Here is a 21,108-nt window from a genome sequence, read left to right as displayed (position 1 = left end):
GCCCCTGCTCCCAGGAGATGATCTATTGCACAATGAATTACTTTAAAACCAAATTGTTACCCCACAGGGCAGGGATCACACGACTTAAAGAGATGTTAACAAGCCGTGACAAACCTCTGGCATCAGAATTTTCAGGCAAGCTGTTCTGCATCTAAGGCAGTCACTAAAGATCACACAGCATCTGAAAAATGAAGGATACAGTGATGAGTAACCCCTCTCTGCTGCACTCCAGAGACCTGCCCATAGGAAGCAGGGCTGTGATTTGCACACTATCTGAACCTGATTATGGCTAATTTTTTGCATACAGAGCATGGGAAGGATCCTGGCTGAGGCATGGAAAATATGTGGCCACATGAGTCATTCTGCAATGGTTCATAAATCCTGAGAGAATCACAAAAGCAAAACATCTAACATTGCATCTTCCCTCTCCCTGCCAGTGGAACTCCACCTCTTGACACGCTCGGCACAGGGATGTGGGAATATGGTGAAAGCAAAGGAAATAGGATCATTTTCTCCTTGGAACAGAAGAATCTCATCAAACAGCAGCCAGGCTCAGATTTGCAACCTTCACAGAAGAGGCCATTCATGAGGCGAGGAGAAAGAAACGAGCTGCTCCTCGGCTTGCCAAACCAAATTTACAGTTCCTACTGCCTGGGCTCCAGCTCCTGTCCTTCCTGCCTTCCCTGCAGGGCCAGGCAAGGGCTGCAGAGCACAGCCCAAAGCCCAGCACCCTCCTGTCCCACTGCACGTGGTGGCCAGGGCCGCTCTGGGGCTCTGACACAGGAGATGGGAGAGGATTTAGGTGTTGGAACTCAGCACATCCCTCTGGGTGTCCAGAGTTGCCCAGGACCCTGCCAGGGGGCTCAGAGACCCTTGCACAGAGCCCAGAGCACCTGCGGGTTTGATTATGACCCATGGAACAAATGACCAGCTTTGTATGAGGACCTGAAAGTCACAGAAGTTTAAATAGTATAATAATGAAATTATCACAGGGTGAAAATGTAGATTTTAGGATTTTTGGTATGGGGGTTGTGGGGACAAGATGGAGGAACTTGGGTGTGTCTAGCCTTTCTTCTTCTTCTTGTTCTCCATTTTCTGCAGTGATGTTGGCACTTTGGGATTGGTTTAGAGTAGAAGTGCACTGTCTAACACAGGTGATAGGTATTGGGAATTAAGTGTAAATATGTTATACGTAGTTTGTAGTATAAAAGGACAACACCGCCTCAGGGGTGGTCAGAGTGCCTGTGGCTGCCCTGCTGAGCAGACCTCGGCTGGGCAGAAAGAAAATTTTATAGATAAGAATTAATAAACAACCTCAAGACCGAAAAGTGAAGAGCTCTGACTCGTTCTTCAGATGTGCAGGCCGAAACAGAGACACCGTGCACATTTCAGGGCTGCAATTAACAACCAAACCCCCGAGATTTAGGAGCTTCCCAGAGCAGAGCACAGAAGGGACCTGCTCTGGGGGTTAGAGCAGGGGGCACCTGGCAGCAAAGGATCTTAAGGCTCATTTGAACTCTGCCAGGGCCTGTTACAGCTTCATCTGGGTTGTCTGCAGCTCCCTGTGCTGCTCTGAGTTCTTAGCCCAGGCAGAGTGGGGATTGTGCAGGGTGGGACTGCTCAGTTCTGGGAAAAAGCAGCTTTTTGTGGGGCAGGGGTGGCTGGAGCTCCCCATTATCTCCCCACCAGCAGGGACTTCCTGAGTGCCCTTTGCAGGCCCCTTTCCTTTCCTTTCCTGCTGCTTGGAGCTGCTCTCCCTGTCCCAGTGCTTTATCAGAGGAAGCAAAGCTTCTCCTCTCTCTGCCACCCACCCTTGGCGTGTCATGGTGCTCCTGCTGCTGCTTTCCAGTGCAAAGAGCTCCAACCCAGAGGACTTTCAACCATCCTCTGCAGCAAAAGGTGCAGGAGCTTGGTGCTGTTTGGCCAGGAACTAAAGGGAATAAAAGGGAACACAGAAGGGCCCAGCCTGACCTGGAGGCTGCAAGGCTGACACTAAAACCCTTCCACTGCCAGAACACAAAGCTGCAGGAGCCCCCTGGAATCACCGGCAGATCTGGGCGCTCTGCAGCTCTGGTGTCTGGGATATCTCCCTGTTTGTAGTACCAGCAAATGTTGTGACTCAGGCTTCAGGAAAAGACCTCAGCTCACCCACAGAGCCACTCAGGTCTCTGTGGTGGGAGGATGCGCAGCATTTCCATGGGCTGAGCTGCGTGGGTTCTGTTCGTGTGCAGACTGCACCAAACCCCACCACATTTGGTATTTCCAGGAATATTCCGGAGCAGGAAGGAGACCCAGATGAGTCACTTGAGCCATCATCTCACACTGAGGATGAAGTGCAGCCCGAAAACACTTCAGGCCAGGGTGAACAAGCCCCTCCCAGTCCCACTCTGACGCTGGGGGTGTCCAGTGGTGCCAACCCCTCCATCCCCTCATCCTGCCCCGCTCCTTCCGAGAGTTAAGGAGCAGCAGGAGCAGGAAATGCGTAAGCAGGGTCCCTTCTGCTGCTGCTGCTGCTGCTCCCACACAGCTCTGGGCTCTGCCAGACCCTGCACTGCCATGGGCACCCTTGGGAACAGGCAGCTCCTGCTCTGCTGGGCCCTCTGGGGACTCTGCCTGGCCTCAGACTATGATGGTGAGTGTCTGCTTTGAGTTCAAAGCTGCCTCTTGTTAAAGTGCTGGGTGTTTGGATCTTTGTAAAGTCCCTGGAAGCTCTTTCTTTAATGGATTCACATGGGAGGATGCTCTGATAGAGCTTCGTGTGGGCTCTTGTGGAACAGAGGTGATATAGCAGCTGGGGTGGAAGACACTAGAAAGAGGAAGGAAAAATAGAGGAGCAGTAAACCAGAAAGGACACAAAAGCTAAATCTTCAGTTAATTATACACCCAGAGCTACAACTTTACACTGGAGTGGCTCCAGAACTTTGGATTGTTGTGAAAGCCCAGCAGAGGAATTGTTCTCTGGATTCCCAGGCCTGTACAGAGGAATTGTTCTCTGGATTCCCAGGCCTGTTCATGGCTGTACAGGGGAATTTCTCTCTGGATGGATTCCCAGGCCTGTTCATGGCTGTACAGGGGAATTTCTCTCTGGATGGATTCCCAGGCCTGTTCATGGCTGTACAGGGGAATTTCTCTCTGAATTCCCAGGCCGGCTGATGGCTGTAGAGCATCACAGTCCCTTGTGAGCTGTGGGAAACCACAGGGCAAAGGAATCAGGGCTGTTCTCATAAAGGTGGCTGAGGGTGGCTCCTGCACACATAACTCTGCCAGCTTTTTCTGTCCACTCAACAGCCTTTCCAGAACATTCCCAGTTGTAGGGACCCCAACAGAAAAGACAAAGAGCTGCCTTTGGGGTGAGCTGTGTGCTCAGCCTGTACAAATGTCCAGCTGAGTGAGGGACAGGCTGAGTGAGGAACAAGCTGAGTGAGGAACAGACTGAGTGAGGAACAGGCTGAGTGAGGAACAGACTGAGTGAGGAACAGGCTGAGTAAGGAACAGGCTCAGTGAGGAATGGGCTGAGTGTGTAACAGGCTGAGTGAGGAACAGACTGAGTGAGGAACAGGCTGAGTGAGGAACAAACTGAGTGAAGAACAGACTGAATGAGGAACAGGCTCAGTGAGGAACGGGCTGAGTGTGTAACAGGCTGAATGAGGAATGGGCTGAGTGAGGAACAGGCTGAGGAACAAACTGAATAAGGAACAGACTGAGTGAGTAACAGGCCTCCTTCCCCTCCCAGATTACTCCCAGAACAGCACCAGCGAGCAGCCCGGTGCACCAGAGGTCACCCCTTGTCTCCGAGCCATTCCGGGGGACGAGGCCACGGTCAACAACGTCACCTACCTGCTGATCCCCGAGGCCACCCGTGCCCAGCTGGGCAGTGCCGTCACCGTGCGCCTCATCCCGTGTCTGTATGTCCTGGTGTTCCTGCTGGGGCTGCCCTCCAACGCCCTGGCCCTGTGGGTGCTGGCCGCGCGGGCCGAGCGCCGGGCCCCCACCGTGTTCCTGATGAACCTGGCCATGGCCGACCTGCTGCTCATCTCCGTGCTGCCCTTCAAGATCTCCTACTACTTCCTGGGCAACCACTGGCCCTTTGGGGAAGGGCTGTGCCGCCTCACCACGGCCCTGTTCTACGGCAACATGTACTGCTCCGTGCTGCTGCTCAGCTGCATCAGCGTGGATCGCTACCTGGCCGTGGCTCACCCCTTCTCCTCCCGTGCTTTCCGCACTCCCACCTTGGCCGCCAGCACCTGTGCTGGGGTCTGGCTCTGCTCTGCCGCCCTGACGCTGCCCCTGACCCTGCAGCAGCAATCCTACCCCCTGCTCGGGGCAGGCCTCACGCTGTGCCACGATGTCCTGCCCCGGCATGAAGATGATGGGTTCTACTTTTATTATTTTGTGGTGCTGATCTCCTGCGCCTTCCTGCTGCCGCTGGTGCTGCTGGTGCTGAGCTCGGGCGCAGTGCTGCGCGTCCTCCTGCGCGGGGGCGGCCGCTACGGCCACGCTGCCAAGCTCACAGCCCTCATGGTGGTCACCCTCGTGGTTTTTTATGCTCCCAGTAACATCCTGCTGCTGCTTCACTACTCCAGCCCCTTCTCCAGGCTGCACGGCCGGCTGTACCTCAGCTACATGGTCAGCCTGGCCCTCAGCACCTTCAACAGTTGCGCTGATCCCTTTGTCTATTACTACGTGTCGGAGGATTTTCGGGAGAAGGTGAGGAGGAAAGTGTTCAGGGGCAGCAAAAAAACCACCACATCCCTAAAGACCTCCAAGGAAACGCTGCCGCTGCCCCGTTCCAAGCACTCGCTGGTGTGAGCCTCCAGGGCACTCATCATGCACACAGAGGGGATAAGAGGAATTCAGCACTGGAATTCCACAAGTTTCACCCAGAACAGCGTTTCCCAGGAGCCAAGTGCTTTCCCCTGTCTGCACTGATAAGGATGAATAAAGCCAGGCTGTGGGGCTCTTTGCCCAGACAAGATGCTGAGTGCTGGACACATCCATCCTGCACTGGGACACTGCCTGCAGCTTCTCAGCTGGTCCCACACCACCAGGGATGTTCCTCCCCATACAGCTGGGTCTGGTGTTCCTAGCCTGGCTTCCTGGCTTGCTCTCTGTCCTTAAATGCATATTCCCTTCCCCTAAAACTGAAAAAGAGCCATCATTGCAAACCCAAATTTCTAAATGCTTCAAAAGAGACTCTCCTGAACTAAACCAGTCTGTCAAAAGAGTGCAGAGTGCTGGCTTGTGTAGTAAAAACATTCTTGGCTTGATTTGTCAGCAATGTCAGCCCACTGTTGGTAAAAGGTGTAAAAATCCCCTTCACTCATCCCTGTTTTTGCAAATCACCCCTGGCATCCATCATTTCTTTTAGGCAGAAGTTGTATTAATGGATTTTGTAAAAAAATGATGTCTCATGGAGGGAAATAGTAAAGTAGGAATGGAGCAAAGCCTCTGGTACTCCACACTTCCTTTGTGTAACATCACCCACAGCCAAAAGCTGGCTCTGATCAAAGAGGTGCTCAGGTTTGTTGTTTGTTGGAACCTGCTGCAAATCTGACAAAATGCAGCCTGCTAATCTCTCACACACAACTGGGGCACAGCTCTGAGAGCAGCCAGGTAGAAAATGAGCAATAAACCTCTTTAGAGCTCCTTAATTCTTTAGTTTTCCCAGTACAGGCTTGACAACATAAAGCGTGAATAAGAGGCAGAGAGGATTGTCTTAAAATCAGTTTTTAATAAAATATTTATCAGAATCTAAAACAAACACTTTTCTGGACTCAGACTTGCTAAGATGTGTGTGAATAAACCAACAACTGGTCAAAGAGCTGTTTGTGTGTACCTGTGGGGGCAAAAGGCAGGGGAAACACAGAGCTGGGTTCCAGGTGCTGGGCACTCAGTCAGAAACAGCAGAGACTAAAAAAACCCCAAATCCAAACCCAAACCCAGGCTGGTAGAGGTTTTCTAAAGAGTTTCTCTATTCACAATAATGAAAACCAGGTTATTGTGCATTAAATGTCAACAGTCAGTGTGAGCAAAGCAAGTGCTGGTGTGTCAGGGATGTTCTTCAAGCAAGCTGAACATTCTTCTGGTATTTGCTTTCTACTGAGGCTGATTAAGAAGGAGGGGAAGAGGCAAGACCAAAACACAGGACAAGAAAGAACAAGGGGAACTATTGCTTTAAAATAAATACCATGGTAATGATTACTCTGCATAATGTACAGTTACAAATATATAAATATTAATTTCCTTGAAAGGATTGCAAGCATCAATCACTGATAACTAGCACTGCTGCAGCTATTCAGTCACAGAACTCGATGGAAGAAGAGATTTCTGTGTCTTACAAACCCACTGGCACTTTTCTCCTTTTGCAGTGGAGGGACCATTAGGAAAAGAGAAATATCTCTGACAGGGGGAGGCAAAGTCTCTAAACCAGAAACAACCCAAAGCAGCAGCAGCAGCTGCTGGCCTTGCTGGCTTTGGCTTTCCAGCACCCAGCTGGTCTTTTCCGTGGTGGAAAAAAAATAAAATAAAACCAATCCTTCTGTCTAAACTGCCTGGCTGAGGTGCACAAAGTGGGAGCCTGAGATGTCCTTGTGCTCTCAGGGACAGGAGGGAGACTGAGCAGAGCTGGGCCTAAGCCTGTGAGCGGCTTTGAGTCTGTTCAGCTGTGCTGTTCAGGGATCCAGTCCTACAATTTCTGTATTCCAAGCAGAATGTTGAACAATAGAGGAAAAATAATCTATGATTTTTTTTCCCCTAGGTAAGAATGAATGATGGTTACAAGAAACATGAACTGCAAATGTGGGACAGGGGAAAGCTCTGGACCCTCAGCTGGGGTGGAGAAGGGAGCAGAGACCCCCTTTATTCCTGTGATGGGGGGAAAAGGCAACCACAGTGGTGGAACTGCAGGTTCCTTGATTCATTTCCTTCAATAAAATCACCATTTTTTCTTTTTAGCCACAAAGAGGAGCTGGTTTGGTGCAGCAAGAGCAGGGGGAGGCAGAGGCTGCCAGGAACAGAGGGACTGGAAGTGCCAAGGCTGGGGGTGAAGTCAGGATCCAGAAATCCTGTCCCATCCCCTCCCACACACTGCCCTGCTCTGTCTGGCTCTGAGGACATTAAAGCTGCTCTGCCTTTGCCTTCTGAGGGTCCAGGACTCTCTGGCTTTACTTTGAATTGTTAAACAGAAGCCAGACTCCTCTGCCTCCAGCGCTGGCACAGAGATCACTCAGACAAGGCCCTGATTGATGGGCTGGCAGAATTATTTTCCTGGCAGCTGCAGGGGGATGTCTGCAGCTGGAATTAGGACTTTACATGTCCCACAGCCTGAGGAAAGTGAAGAAAGCCAGGTTTAATTATTGGCTGGAGCTCCCCACCCTCACCTCCTCATCCCCAGGGGGAGGCCTGAGTGCCCAAGGATCTGTGAGAGGACGAAGAAATTCAAAATTACTTCAAATATGTCTCCAGAAGCATTCACTGGGTGTACAATGGGTGAGAGAGAGGAGAGGAACACCAGAAAAGGGCTGAGGAATCCAGGGCACAGGTCCCTGCTCCTGGATGAAGGCAGTGACAGCCATCACCAGGGTGACCAAATGCCTCATCCTCCAACTCACAGCACCAAACAGCTGCAGCCTGAACCAGCAAACAGCAGGGTTTGTATTGTGCACTTTTGAGTATTAGAAAAGGAAAAAAAAAAAAAAAGAAAAAAGGAATCTTGTTGCAGCTCACACTAGGCCTGTTATTTACCCAGGGATAAATATTGACTCAGTCCTGTGTGTGTACACAATAGCCAGCCAGGACAGTTGCTTGCAGGAGGTGGAATTTAGCTTAAAGGCATTAATTTACCTGCCAGGTAGGAATGCAGCTGGCAGGGTGAGGGCAGGATCTGCCCCTGCACACCCCAGATGTGGGGCAGGACCTTCATCCCAGCAGGATCCCCATGAGGGGAGGCTGGCACAGCTGCCAACTTCTGAGGCAGCTCAGAAATTTCTGGGAACTTCAAGACCCAGACCTTCATCATGTCAATTGCATTTTGCAAATGTCTGGCCCCAGACAAAAAGGACTGGAAACTACACATGCCCAACCTCTGGGATACCTCCTGGTTGTCCCCATGTGGACATTTTTCTGGAATAAACTTGCTTTTATTCTGGAATGGAATGTCTATACTGGGATATATTCTTGTCATGGTTCCTGTGTAAACAAGCCTTAAAAATGAATGGAGCTGGGCTTTTTTTTTTTCTGTTTCCATTCACCAATAAACACCCTCAAAAGGAGTTTCCACCCTGCTCTGGGTCCTGGTAACAATAGAAGTGGGAAGATAAAATATTAAACACTATTTTGCAAGAGGCAATTGCATGTAGCTCCTCCAAAGAGAACAATGCTGCTCCAGGCAGGAAGGGAAACTCAAAAATCTTGGCTCCTGCACTTTTGGAAACACAAAGCTTTTCTTTTTAAGTTTTGCCACGTTGCTTGGGGCAGGTCAGACCGAGGGAGTCCAGCCTGTGACACCAGGGATTGGTACTGGCCAGGGAGTACCAGGACCAGAACATGCTGTGCTGGATGCCAGTGGGAGCAAAATAAAAGGGGTTGGTGAAGTCAGGCAAACATTTAAAAAGGGCTGTGCCTGGGCCAGGTTCATTTTCAGGCCAGGCTTTGAGGAGAAAGGGGCTGAGAAGGCTGCAAGCAGCCCCTGTCAGCACATAGTGCAACACAAAGAGGGCTCCCCCACCTCATCCCTGCCTCTGCTGAGGCTGCAAACAGCAGCAGACATGAAGCCTTTCAGCCCTGGCAGTGGATTTCAGTTTTCTCAGGTAAAATGTACCTCCCTGAATTGTGGAGCCACAGGGAAGTGTTTCTCTCGTGGGTGCAGACTGATGGGCTGGGGAAGATGAGCAGCCTCTTGCTATGTCATAACTGGCAAAACACACTGATTTTTTATTATTATAATTTGAGCAAAAAACTTCTCAGCCATCTTTCCTCAAACAGCAGTTCAGCTAAGCACAAGGCCTGGACTTAGCTTCTAATTGTAGCTAGGAAATGGCATTTGCAGAATATCCTGATAGCAGAGAAAACACTTGGAAATGCTCTAGAAGTTTGAATTCCAGCCCCTATTTTTCTCACCTCGAGGGCACAGCATATTGGTCTCTCACCACTGGGAGGGCTCCAAAGAGGATGCACAAGAAGGCAGGAAAATGGACAGAAAAATAACTCTGAGTGTCCCCCTTAGAGCTCCAGATCTGCCCCGTGGGGCAGCAAAGCCTACAGTTCTGAGGGCATCAGGAAGTAGTCATCATTCAGGTTCTGTTCTGCAGCAGGTCATCTGGAGGAGCAAACTCATACAGGAGTCGATTCTGAGCCTCTTCTCTTGATTTAAATTATGTATTTCTGTGGGAAGAGAACACAAGGAGGAAAGGTCACCTTGCTGTGATGCATCTTTGCGAGATATCAGTGAGCCTGGGAAAAGCTGAAAAGGTCACAGAGCTGGGAGGGACCCCCAGGGATCAAATCCAGCCCCTGTCCTGGCACAGACACCCCAAACCCCACCCGGAGCACCTGGGAACACAAACCCTGTGAGGAACAGCTGAGGGAGCTGGGGGTGCTCAGCCTGGAGAAAAGGAGACTCAGGGCTGCCCTCATCACTCTCTGCAGCTCCTGAAAGGTGCCTGTGCTCAGCTGGGGCTGGGCTCTTTCTGCAGGCAGCACTGACAGAACCAGAGCACACAGCCTCAAGCTGTGCCAAGGGAAATACAGGTTGGGTATTAGGAAAAATATATAGGATGGATATCAGGAAAAAGTTTTTTCCAGAAAGGGTGATAAAGTTCTGGAATGTTCTGCCTGGGGAGGTGGTGGAGTCCCCATCCCTGGGTGTGTTTAACAAAGCCTGGATGTGGCACTGGGTGCCAGGGTTGAGTTGAGCTGTTGGGGCTGGGTTGGACTCGATGATCTTGGAGGTCTCTTCCAACCCAGTGATTCTGGAATTCTGTGAATTCTGTGATTCTGTGAATTCTGGAATTCCGTGTCCAAATGCTCCTGGAGCTCTGGCAGCCTTGGCACCATTCCCTGGGGAGCCTGGGCAGTGCCCAGCAGCCTCGAGGGGAAGAACCTTGCCCTGAGCTCCATGCCAAGCCCTGGCACAGCTCCAGCCCTTCCTGTGCTCCTGTCCCTGCTCACCCCAAAACAAGATCCATGTCCATTCCTCCTCCCCACCTTCCCCTCAGTCTCCTCTGCTCCAGCTGAACACACCCAGTGACAGATCATTCCATTCCCCTGGGGGTGAAACCACTGAGTTCCCAAAGCCTTTTACAGCTGCCCCATTCCCTTTTTGGGGAACTGACCAGCACAAGGACACCACAGGTGGCTCAGGCAGCGCCTTGCCCCTCTGTGGACTCACCATTCTGCTGGGGTGGCCTCAGCCTGGCTGCTGTCCCCTCCCCTGGAGGTGCTGGCCGTGCTCAGCTCTGCCACCAGCTCGAACGCATCGCCCTCCATGGCGAAGGCGTCGGGGTCGTACTCGTAGGAGTAGTAGGACAGGTCTGTGTGCAGGGGGGGGCCCTCCTCGGCTGCTGGGGGAACCAGAGCTGCAGGAGCTGCAGGAGCAGGGCAGGGCAGCAGGAGGAAGGGGTTTTAGTCAGGCACACCAGGGTGTTGTGGTTTCAGGGTTTACCTCAGAACCTCGGGTCCTTCCCCTGATAATTCCCTGCCAGGTGTGTCAGTCCCCTCTCCTTTCCCCTCCCAGCACTGTCTGTCTTGGAATTCCAGAAGGAATTGGCAGATTCAAAGGATGCCCTCTACCCCTGTGTAGCCATGATATTTTCTGAAAAATCCTTTCCTTAAGATTTTTTTTCCTGAGAAGCTGAGAAGCCTCAAGAACCAAATGTAAACAATAATTATCTGCTGCTGCAAAATGCAGCAGGTAAATCTGTGATTAGTCCATGTTAGTTGTTTCTAATTAATGGCCAATCACAGCCCAGCTGTATGGACTGTCTCAATCAGTCACAAGTCTTTGTTATTCTTTCTTTTTCTATTCTTAGCTAACCTTCTGATGAAATCCTTTCTTCTATTCTTTTAGTATAGTTTTAGTATAACATATATCATAAAATAGTATATCAGCCTTCTGAAACATGGAGTCAACATTCTCATCTCTTCCCTCATCCTGGGACCCCTGTGAACACCATCACACCCCTGGGGGGCATTGGGCCATCCAGGTGTCCTTTGTCCCTTTGTCCCTCCCCTCCTGTCCCTGCTTGGTGGCTCCCGACCCCTTCCCTGCCCCTCTCCCCGGGGTTAAAGGAGCAGCAACCACGGGCTCAGGGAGTTCTGTTGGAGCTGGTGCTGCATTCAGAGGCCTGTGGGCCAGAATAAAGCTCTGGATCCAAACCCTCCATCAGAACCGACTCCTTTCCTTCACCCCCTCCATCAGAACTGACTCCTTTCCTTCACCATCACCTTAAAGTTTCTCCACCAGATGTAAACCTGAGGAGCAGCCCCTGTTACAGGGGGAAGCTCCATCCTGCAGCCATCAGAGCTCCTGCAGGCCTGGACCTGCCTCCAAGCCCCTAGCTGCAGCATCTCTGCACCTCAGAGACACTTTTGACACTAGCCAAAAGTGTCTCTGAGGTGAAAACACCACAGTTGCCACTTTTTGTTTCAGCAGCAAGAGCCAGACAAGCTCAGGCACATTCTGTCTGCAATATTGGTAATTATTCCAATCCCAGGGAAGGAGGCTGCAGGTGTCAGCACACCTGCATGGGTTTGGTGGGATTCACAGGGGAGGGGAGAAGCTGCTGCAAAAGGAGTTTTCAATTTCCCAGTCTGAGAAATTGGAATAAAATGAAAGGAAAGAGGGGGAAGAAAGAGAGGGGTAAAGGGGAAATAAGGAGGAAAAGGGAAAACATAGAGGGAAGGTAAATAAGGGTGGGAAAAGGAGGAAGCAAGGAGGGGAAAATGAGAAAACAAGAGGGGGCAGAAGAAGAAACAAGGGGGAAAGAAGAAGAAAGAAGGAGAAACAAGAAGAGAAAGAAGGAGAAAGAAGGGAAGAAAGAAGGAGAAAGGGGGGAAAAGGGAAATAAAGGGAGGCAAAGGGCAATGTAGTTTGAAAAAAGTCTCCTTTTTGAGCATGGAATGAACTGAGGTGCTGAAGTTAAAACCCATCAGCCTGAGGGCTGCACACAGTGAGATAAAAGTGCCATGCAGAGGGCAGATGGCACAGGGGATTCACTCTGCACCCTGAAAATCTCTCCTCTGACCAGGCACCTCACATAAGGAGAGCCCCATCTCTATGGGGACATGTCCTGTGTGCCCTCAGCTGTGCATCATTCCATAAAACAAGTGACAAAGCTGCAGGGACACCCTGAGGGAACAGCTCACCTGGTGACTGATCAGTGCAGGCAGCCAATTTTCTTTTCAGCCCAACAAGTGGGAAGGTTTTGAGGCCAGGAACCCACAGCAGAGCCATGGACTCCAGCCTGGACGAGGAGCTGAGGTACCTCTGCCCCAGCACAGTCACACAGCACTGAAATTTCCATCCCTTTGTGTAGGGACAGACCCAGCACAGGCAAGAGCAGGAATTTCTCCTTTTCCCACTCCCTCCAGCCTGTGCTGACCCTGGCAGGTCCCTCTCACCAGGCTGTGCCTTTGTGCTCCCTGTCCAGAGGGCAAAACTGCAAGATTTGTAGTTTGAAAAAAGTCCCCTTTTTGAGCATGGAATTAACAGAGGTGCTGATGTTCAAACCCATCAGATAAAACTTCCAGGAACAGCAGCAAATTTGTGTTTCCTAAAGTGCTCCTTGAGCCAGCTCAGCTGTCCATCCTTCCTGTGTACACTGCTTTAATCCAAACCAAAGCAAGCTCTGAGGCAGAGTTATTGCAGGGAGGAAAAATCCCCAGCCTGCCCAAAGCTGGCTTGATTTAAAGAGAACACTCATCAAGGCCTTTGAAAATGTTTGTTCTCTAGAAAGAAAATATCTGAAGGATCTTCCCTGTTGCCTCCCACATCCTCCCAGCTCTGGGCAGGGGAGTCAGGCTCTGTTCCCTCCTTCTTGGCCTCCTTCCTGGGAGAACCTGCCAGACCATGAGCTCCTTCTATGAATGGGTGATTGCTGTCCACCAGGGCTGGGATGAACATCACAGGCCTGACTCTTCCCAGGAATTCAGCTCTGGAGCCCAAGCAAAGAGCACAGGCCGAGCTTTCCTGCTGCACACAAACCACTCCCCCAGCCCCAAATGTTTGTGCCACAGCCAATGTTTGCTGAGCAGTGATGGGGGGAGAGGAAAAACAGCCCTGTGCCAGCTCAATCAATGCTGAAAGGGCTGCAGCCCTATGGGGAACACACCAGCCAGGGAATTTTGGGGATGACTCCACCTGGAAGCAGAGCTCAGGCTGATGATCCTGGTAGGAGCTGGTGTGGGTGATGGCATTTAATGAAAAAAAACAAAAAAAAACCCACAAACAAAACTCCACCACCAAACAAAAGTGTCCTAATTCCACCTAGAACTTTCTTCCAGTTCCAGCCATTGGCCCTTTCTGATTGTTGGAGCAGAATTGTACAAAGAGCATGGCTGTGGGGAGAGGCAGGGGGCCAGAGAGCTGAGCCTGGGGGCTCCTGCTCACAGCAGCACTGCTGCCCCACACACCTGGATGTTGTTTTCCACCAAATCCATGAAGAATCAGCACTATGATGGCAACAAATTGTCCTCCAACATCTGTGGCTGTGCCTTGAGTGCCTTTGGCAGAGGAAATTTATCTTGCAGTTTTGCCCTCTGGACAGGGAGCACAAAGGCACAGCCTGGTGAGAGGGACCTGCCAGGGTCAGCACAGGCTGGAGGGAGTGGGAAAAGGAGAAATTCCTGCTCTTGCCTGTGCTGGGTCTGTCCCTACACAAAGGGATGGAAATTTCAGTGCTGTGTGACTGTGCTGGGGCAGAGGTACCTCAGCTCCTCGTCCAGGCTGGAGGTCCATGGCTCTGCTGTGGGTTCCTGGCCTCAAAACCTTCCCACTTGTTGGGCTGAAAAGAAAATTGGCTGCCTGCACTGATCAGTCACCAGGTGAGCTGTTCCCTCAGGGTGTCCCTGCAGCTTTGTCACTTGTTTTATGGAATGATGCACAGCTGAGGGCACACAGGACCTGTCCCCATAGAGATGGGGCTCTCCTTATGTGAGGTGCCTGGTCAGAGGAGAGATTTTCAGGGTGCAGAGTGAATCCCCTGTGCCATGGCTGCCCCCTTTTATCTCACTGTGTGCAGAAGAGCAGAAGAGAGTTAGTGATGTGTGGAATCAATCAAAGCACCACTGCATCACAGAGACACTGTCAGAGCTACAGGGGATCCCACAGGCTCCAAAATCCACCCAGATCCTTGTGGCCAAGGAGTGACAAGGATCTCAGAAAGGCACAGCCAGAAATTCAGTGAGATCCCAGTCAGTAACTCAGCTCCTGCTCCAGGGTTTTCTATCCAAACAAATATTGCAGCAGGCTGTGAAGGCACACGAGCACACCCAGAGCTGTGTCCACTCATCAAAATCCTGTCCCACCCTTTTGAGACTCAGTAATTCACCTGAGAAGGAACAGCTGAGGAAGGGGATTCACACAGGAGTTATTACAGCTGAGTCCTGTCACCCTGCAAACTTCCCTGGCAATCAGAGGATCTACAGATGCAAAGAGGATCCAACCCATCTGTTCAAAAAAAGTTTTAAGGTCAAACCTCAGCCATTCTGCCTCTCTGCAGACTTTGGGAAGGCATTTTAAAATGTTCTGACAGCAGCAACAGCGCTGCATCCTGACCTTTCAGGGCCATCTCTGTTCAATTACTCATCTTGAACAGCTGGAATTTATTCCAGCAAACCCACTGGAGTGTGTGGAACTTCACTGTGGGTCCAGAGGGAGCCCCAACACATCCTGCAATTCCCACTGATGGCTGGGAGGGTGCTTGCTCCTCAATTAAAGATCTCAATTAAAGCATCCAGCAGCCCAAGCTGAGCTGCACCAGTCCCATGGCAAACACAGGAGGCTCCCAGACAACACAAACACCACGTGCCTCTCTGAGAACCCAGCATTTCCTGCAGATTAACACACCCAGTTGGTTTTACACCAACCTGCCCTAAGCTTGATTCGGCTCCTGGAGTTTTGCAGCCCTTTAGGAAGTCCCAGATTTAGGCACGGCTCAGCAGAGCCCCTGCTGGAGCACCTGAGCCGACTTAACCCCATCACATGCTCCAGCAGCCCAGGAGAGGCTGCCTGAGGAGGGGCTCATTCATCTGCTGCACTTTGATTCATGTCCCCTGTGCTTGACCTGAGAGGAGCCCTGAGGATTAATGAAAATCACATGCTGGGCCCTTTTCCTGGGGTGGGATTTAGTCAGTTTGATTCCTGAATGCTCATTCTGCCATGGCTGCTCCCAGATCAGCATCCTCCTGCCAGGAAATTTGGGCACTCCCAGATCCCAGGACAAAGCCAGCTCCAAGTGCTTGTGCTTTGACAAAAATCCCTATGGCACTCAAGTTTGTCCATCTAAAATCTGAATTAAAATGCCACACAAAATAATCAGATTTTCCCCTTTAGCTCCTTCTGAGCCAGCACTGTTTCTGTCAATTCAGAACAGAAACCACAGAGGGATTTTCCTTTGAATTTAATGCAGATTATTTCAGAAACTCTGTTCTAAAATTTTTTTTGATCATGGATTACCATCAAGTTCCATCATTTTTTTCCCCAGGTAATCATATCAAATTTTTATTTGAAAATTATGTAATGGCAGCCCCATTTTTGTAGACCTTGGTGTGGCCTTGCATTCCAGCAGTGCCCAAATAAAACACTTTGGGAATGCTGCTTGAAAGGCTTCAGATTGCAAATTTTCCATGCTGAAGACATGGCATGTGTATAGAATAAAAGGCAACAAGATATAAATATATTCACAATAAGTCCAGGAGAAAAAAAAAAGGGAGAGGAAAGTAGTAGAGACGTTAAACACTAAGACTTGAATGACCATAAGAAAATGTGATAATGGAATATTCACCATGTTTTTGCACCTTAATAAGAAAACTGTCCATCAGCTGCTGTCCAAAAAGGAAAGAACAGGATGGTGTCTCCTGTTGGACATGTGTTAGTCTGACTCTGGTGCACAAGGAGGACATGAGGAACCACAAAACTCCTGAATTTAATTCTTCTCCTGAAGACTTTAACTGGTTTTACCAATTTGTTGGGAGAGTTGGAGGCCAGGGGAAAATTAATGAGTGGAAAGCAGCCAGGAAAAATCTAGACCAGTTTATTTACTAGAAACAGCATGAAACAAGCTATTCTATTGACCCTCCACTGCTTCTTGGTGAGATTTATTGTGAGCCATGAGCGAGTTCGACACGAGTCTCGGAAAAAAGTGCACGAACATAAGCACCAAATAAAATGAGCAGCCAAATTCCTGGCTACTCCATCCACTGACCTTAACATCTTTGTTCACTAAGGCTCTTTATTCCAAACAGCAGCTCTGAGAGAACCAAGGCTGCCAGCCCCATTTTTGCACAGAACTGCAGGGACAAAGTTAATCCACCTGGATTTGAGTCCTTGCAGTGGTTTGGGCTCTTGTCAGTTGTTTTTTGGAACACATTACATCAGCCTGGCTTTCAATGGGGTCTTTCCAGCTTAATAGTGGAAGAAAAGATCACAGGGAGTGTGTTGTTCAAACACAGCAAGGCTGAGAAAATAGGAGGGTCAGTTGTCCGCTCCTACAAACAATTATCTAAATCCTGCAGGTGCTGAGCTGGGCAGGATTCCTGCATGATTTCCTGGAAGGAAAAGGACTAGGAGAGCTGTCTGCTACTGAATACCTCTTATCCTCAGCTTCCTTAACCTCTTCATCTTTTTTCTGATTTCTGAATATTCTATCTTTTCTATAAGATGGAGAAATTCAGCATCTTTATTTAAAATGTGCTTGAGAGCCACCTGTACTTAGTACAGAGATAGGACAAATTTTCACCTTATCTAAGAAAGCCTTTGGATAAATGCAAAAGTATTGCATTACCTGCTGGAGTCTGGGGAACACTGGGCTGCTCAGCTGTGTGGGCGTGTGCCTCCCTTTCTTCTGGCAAGTGCTTGGCTGCAAATACAAAGAAAAATAAACTCATTTGTCACATAATTCATTAATAATGCCTCTCCAGTAAAGGTTTGCATTTCCAGAGATGGTGTAATCTGTTCTCTGATACACTACACACCTTGAAAGCCCATGCAGAATCTCCAAAGCATGCTACATTTCATGGATTCAATTTTTATCCAGGAATATTCACTTCAGATCAAACAGTATCACTCACTTTCTCTTCAATTCATTCTGACTGGTAAAACTTGTATCCATGAGAACAGAAAAACAGCTATTTCAAGCTGAAAAGCAGCTGCCCTTATCCTTTAATCAGCTGTACTATGAACAGCGAAATAACACAGAGCAAGTTCAGAATTTTCCTCCTTTCCCTACCACACGTATGGAATATTAATTTGCTCGAATGACGATTTGTGACATCCAGCAGTTGAACCACGACAGAAAAGAGAAGGAAATAAAACCTACAGGCAGAAGAACACTGAGACATGGGCATCTGCTCTATCCTGGTGTTGTTCCTGCAGGATGCCACCTCCATCTGGCAGTGGTTGGGGTAGATGTGGCCGTCGGAGGCGCACACGGGCTCGCCGTCGTAGCCGCAGTCCCGCGAGCACAGGCACTGCTCAAAGTGCTCGTCCTCCAGGCAGCCAAAGATGTTGTTGCAAGGGCCAGAGTGGACAAACCCTGGGGATTAAACAAAGCCCAGTCAGTTTTTGCACAGCACAGGAAGGTGGAATGGAAATATTTCACTGATCATCGGTTTTTGTGTTGAATTCTTGAAGATTTCTAAGAGGGATGTACAAATTTATAGAGTTAGAAGCTCTGTGAACAAAGTTGTCTTTTTGAAGGAACCATGGTGCAACAGCTTCCTGACTTGGGATAAAGCAACTGGTTTTTGGCCACAGAGCACAGAAAGGAACACACAGCTTCTGGGGCGAGTTATTCCATTCACGGATGTATGAAATTGTTCAATCCTCCTACAGTTAATTGTGGAAATCCACTGCAAAATACTGGAGACAAAGAAAACCAAATTGCATGGTAAGAAATATTAGAGAGAAAGAAAACCAAATTGCCTGGTGAGGATTTTTTACCTCCTCATTTACTGACACATCTTCCCATGTGCAGGTTCTTCCAGAATTAGACATTTTATCTTGCCTCTGAGGCAAATCAGTCACTTTGGTGCCTGAAGAGCACCACTACTCTGTTTGTCCTGACTTTAACACTGCCAAGCCCCCAAACCTTTGTGAAACTTCCACTAATACAGAGAGGGAAACACATTTGTCTAAATATAATTTATATTATATAATATTATATAATTTTATATATTTCTATATAAATAGAATATAAAATTATATTATTTTATTATACTAACACAGAGAGTGAAACACAGCATTTGTCTAAATTTCATTTATATTATTATATAATAATATATAATAATATATCATTTTATATATGCATATAAAGTATAATATAAAAATTATATTATTTTATTTTACTAACACAGAGAGGGAAACACAACATTTGTCTAAATATAATTAATAATATTATATAATATTTTATAATGATATACAAATTTATATATTTATATAAAATGTAATATATATAAATATTTTCTATATTTATATATAAATATAATATAAAAATATTATCACTCAGAATATAAATGTTCTGAGTTCAGAACAGTTGTGGGTCCCATTTTTCCTAGAGATCTGTGTGGTTTTGGGGTAACTCACCAACCCACTGGCTGGCTGAGCTTTCCACCTCGTTGCAGGTTGGGCCATCACAGAGCTCCCTGGCCAGGGGGCTGTTCTCACTCACGTTGTAGAAACGAGTGGCTTCAAAAGCTGCAGCAAGGAGGAGAAATCACAGCTGAGCCTCCTGCCTGGAGCTCTGATGGCAGCAGGGATCAGAGGGGAACAGGCACCAACCTGGCTCGTAGTAATCATACACTTTGATTGGAACAGGAGCTGTTTTCCCAACTATGTGCTCTCTGAAAGCTTGGAACTTCACACAGGTCATGCACTGGCTGGGAATCTGTGAGAAATGGGGTAAAACACTCAAAAACTACACTTGAAAACGAACACAGCACGTGCCCCAAATGCCAAGCACAAAGACACCTCCAGTACTCCAAGTACAGGGACAGAGATAATGAATAAAAACCAAACAGGGTGAACCAAACCAGGATGCTTTGCTGACCTTTAAAACACATATTTGCCACAGACACTCCACCTGTGTTCCCTGGCTTGCCCACAACCACCAGACAATTTCCTGCTGCTGACCAAGCCAAGAGAGATTTCACCTTCCACTCTCAGCTCTGTGCTGGGAGATCTAAATTGTTCTGCATTTAGCACTGCTAGTTGGACCTGAAAATCCGATTATTTCAAGGCAAAAATCTGAGTGATATCCACCCAAAACAACTCCATGGGCTGGAGGGAATCACCTGCCTCTGTTATTCTTTGGTTTCCAAGCAAAACCAGAACCCCACCTGCAGGAAAAGAAGCTCAAGCAAAAACCACTTAAAGCTGCAGGGTGATCCTCACCCCTGAGGGACCCCCAACACTCTGCCTGTGCCTCATCCCCTGCTCATTTGCCTCTCATTAAAATCCAACATAATTATAAGAAACAAAGCCATTACCTCATCAAAATAAAACAGGACTTTTCTTCCATCCACTTCATATCTTTTTAACCCAATTTGCTTGTTCATCAATAACTGCGGGTGCAAAAAAAATTAAAATTGTCATGTTTAGTTTAATCTCATTTTATAGAAAACAGGTAGAAATGAGAGAATAAGATTTCAGGCTGCTTAGAAAACTCGATCAGACACTAAACTCCAGGAATTTCTTCTGCTGGAAAAGGATGTTTGCATAAGAGAGGGAAAATGCAAAAGGATTGAAATTGCTGTCACATGACAGAAAGGGGAAAGCCACCTGTGTGTCCCTGCCTGTCCTGCTGAGGAATTCTTGCAAGGTGCATCAGCTGAGGGCTCTTCCTTATCCCCCTGGGACTCTCTGCTGCCTCATCCATGATCTCATCCAGCAGCTCCCAGATTGTTTTCAGCGCCAAGGCTCCAGCAAGACCCCAGAGACCCCAAACCACTCAATGAAGTCTCTTATTTATTGACACCCCTCAGACCACCAGGGAATCTCCCTGGGTACTGAAGGTCCCCTCCTCCCAGCAGATGAAAAATCCAAAACATTCTTCTGCCAGGAAAATTAATCCTCCCATTTGAAAAGAGCAGCCATTTGAAAGAGCCCCAGGCACCCTCCCTTTTGACAAATGGGGTCAGGCCAGGCCTCTGCTCCTCAGCTTCTCTCCCTTCCAGGCCCAAGGATTTGGAATTTGGGGGTTGCATTGTACCAGGCAAGCCCACAGACCCACTTCTTTTTATATTTTTTATATTTTTATCTTTTTATCTGCACACCATCTAAGGGCACTTCCCACATCTCCAAACCTTCATTTTCCATTCTCCAAAAGTTCCTCCTCTGATTTCTGCCCTTGGAACATCTCAATACTGTGTTTGTTCTGCCTGATCAAGCATTACTATTTTGATAATTTGTATTTAGAATGCATCTGGCACATGGAAAATAACTAATACTGAAGCTGGGGAGGATGAGGGTTTGTGGAAAAGGACTTTGGTGTTTTAATCAAAGTTTGGAGAGCCAAGATAGGCCCAGAGCACTCTATTCTATAATTCTATTCTCTAAACTGTCCCATTACTTCAACCTCTGTCAGACAATCCCATCTGTAAACATATTTTTGTGGGTTTTTTTGGGGGGGATTTTTGTTTGTTTGTTTGGGGTTTTTTTGGTTTTGCTTTTGGGGTTTTTTAGGGCTTTGTTTTTGTTCTCGTTTTTCGGGTTTTTTGGTGAGGTTTTTTTGCTTTTGTTTTTATTTGGTTTTTAATGTTCTTAAGTTACTTTGAAATTGCAGGCTAAAGTCTCTAAGAAATGGGAACAAATCATTATAATCATTATTAATTTCATCATTATTAGTAATAAATTGAATAATTATTATATATAATAATGTAATATTAATATATATT

At 48.2% G+C, this 21,108-nt stretch overlaps 2 protein-coding genes across 2 annotated transcripts in view; one reads left to right on the top strand and one right to left on the bottom strand.

Annotated features, from left to right (window-relative positions):
- The first annotated feature begins 2,478 nt into the window (after positions 1–2,478).
- F2RL3 (F2R like thrombin or trypsin receptor 3) lies at positions 2,479–4,809 on the top strand. Its single transcript, XM_005428523.1, has 2 exons — positions 2,479–2,632; positions 3,734–4,809. The coding sequence occupies exons 1-2, from the start codon at positions 2,479–2,481 to the stop codon at positions 4,807–4,809; spliced, it is 1,230 nt and encodes a 409-aa protein (XP_005428580.1).
- A 4,098-nt stretch (positions 4,810–8,907) lies between these two features.
- CPAMD8 (C3 and PZP like alpha-2-macroglobulin domain containing 8) overlaps positions 8,908–21,108 on the bottom strand; it is a gene marked incomplete at its 5' end in the record, with an annotated part of 56,774 nt that continues 44,573 nt past the window's right edge. Inside the window, 7 exons of the mRNA XM_031063246.1 lie at positions 8,908–9,381; positions 10,388–10,583; positions 17,001–17,075; positions 17,535–17,750; positions 18,800–18,910; positions 18,995–19,100; positions 19,702–19,776. Coding sequence (XP_030919106.1) covers position 9,381; positions 10,388–10,583; positions 17,001–17,075; positions 17,535–17,750; positions 18,800–18,910; positions 18,995–19,100; positions 19,702–19,776 — 780 coding nt within the window. The remainder of the gene's footprint in view (positions 9,382–10,387; positions 10,584–17,000; positions 17,076–17,534; positions 17,751–18,799; positions 18,911–18,994; positions 19,101–19,701; positions 19,777–21,108) is intronic.

This window comes from Geospiza fortis, unplaced genomic scaffold (genome assembly GCF_000277835.1).
Source record: "Geospiza fortis unplaced genomic scaffold, GeoFor_1.0 scaffold241, whole genome shotgun sequence".
Classification (NCBI taxonomy): Eukaryota; Metazoa; Chordata; class Aves; order Passeriformes; family Thraupidae; genus Geospiza; species Geospiza fortis.
This window is presented reverse-complemented; position numbering and strand designations above follow the sequence as displayed.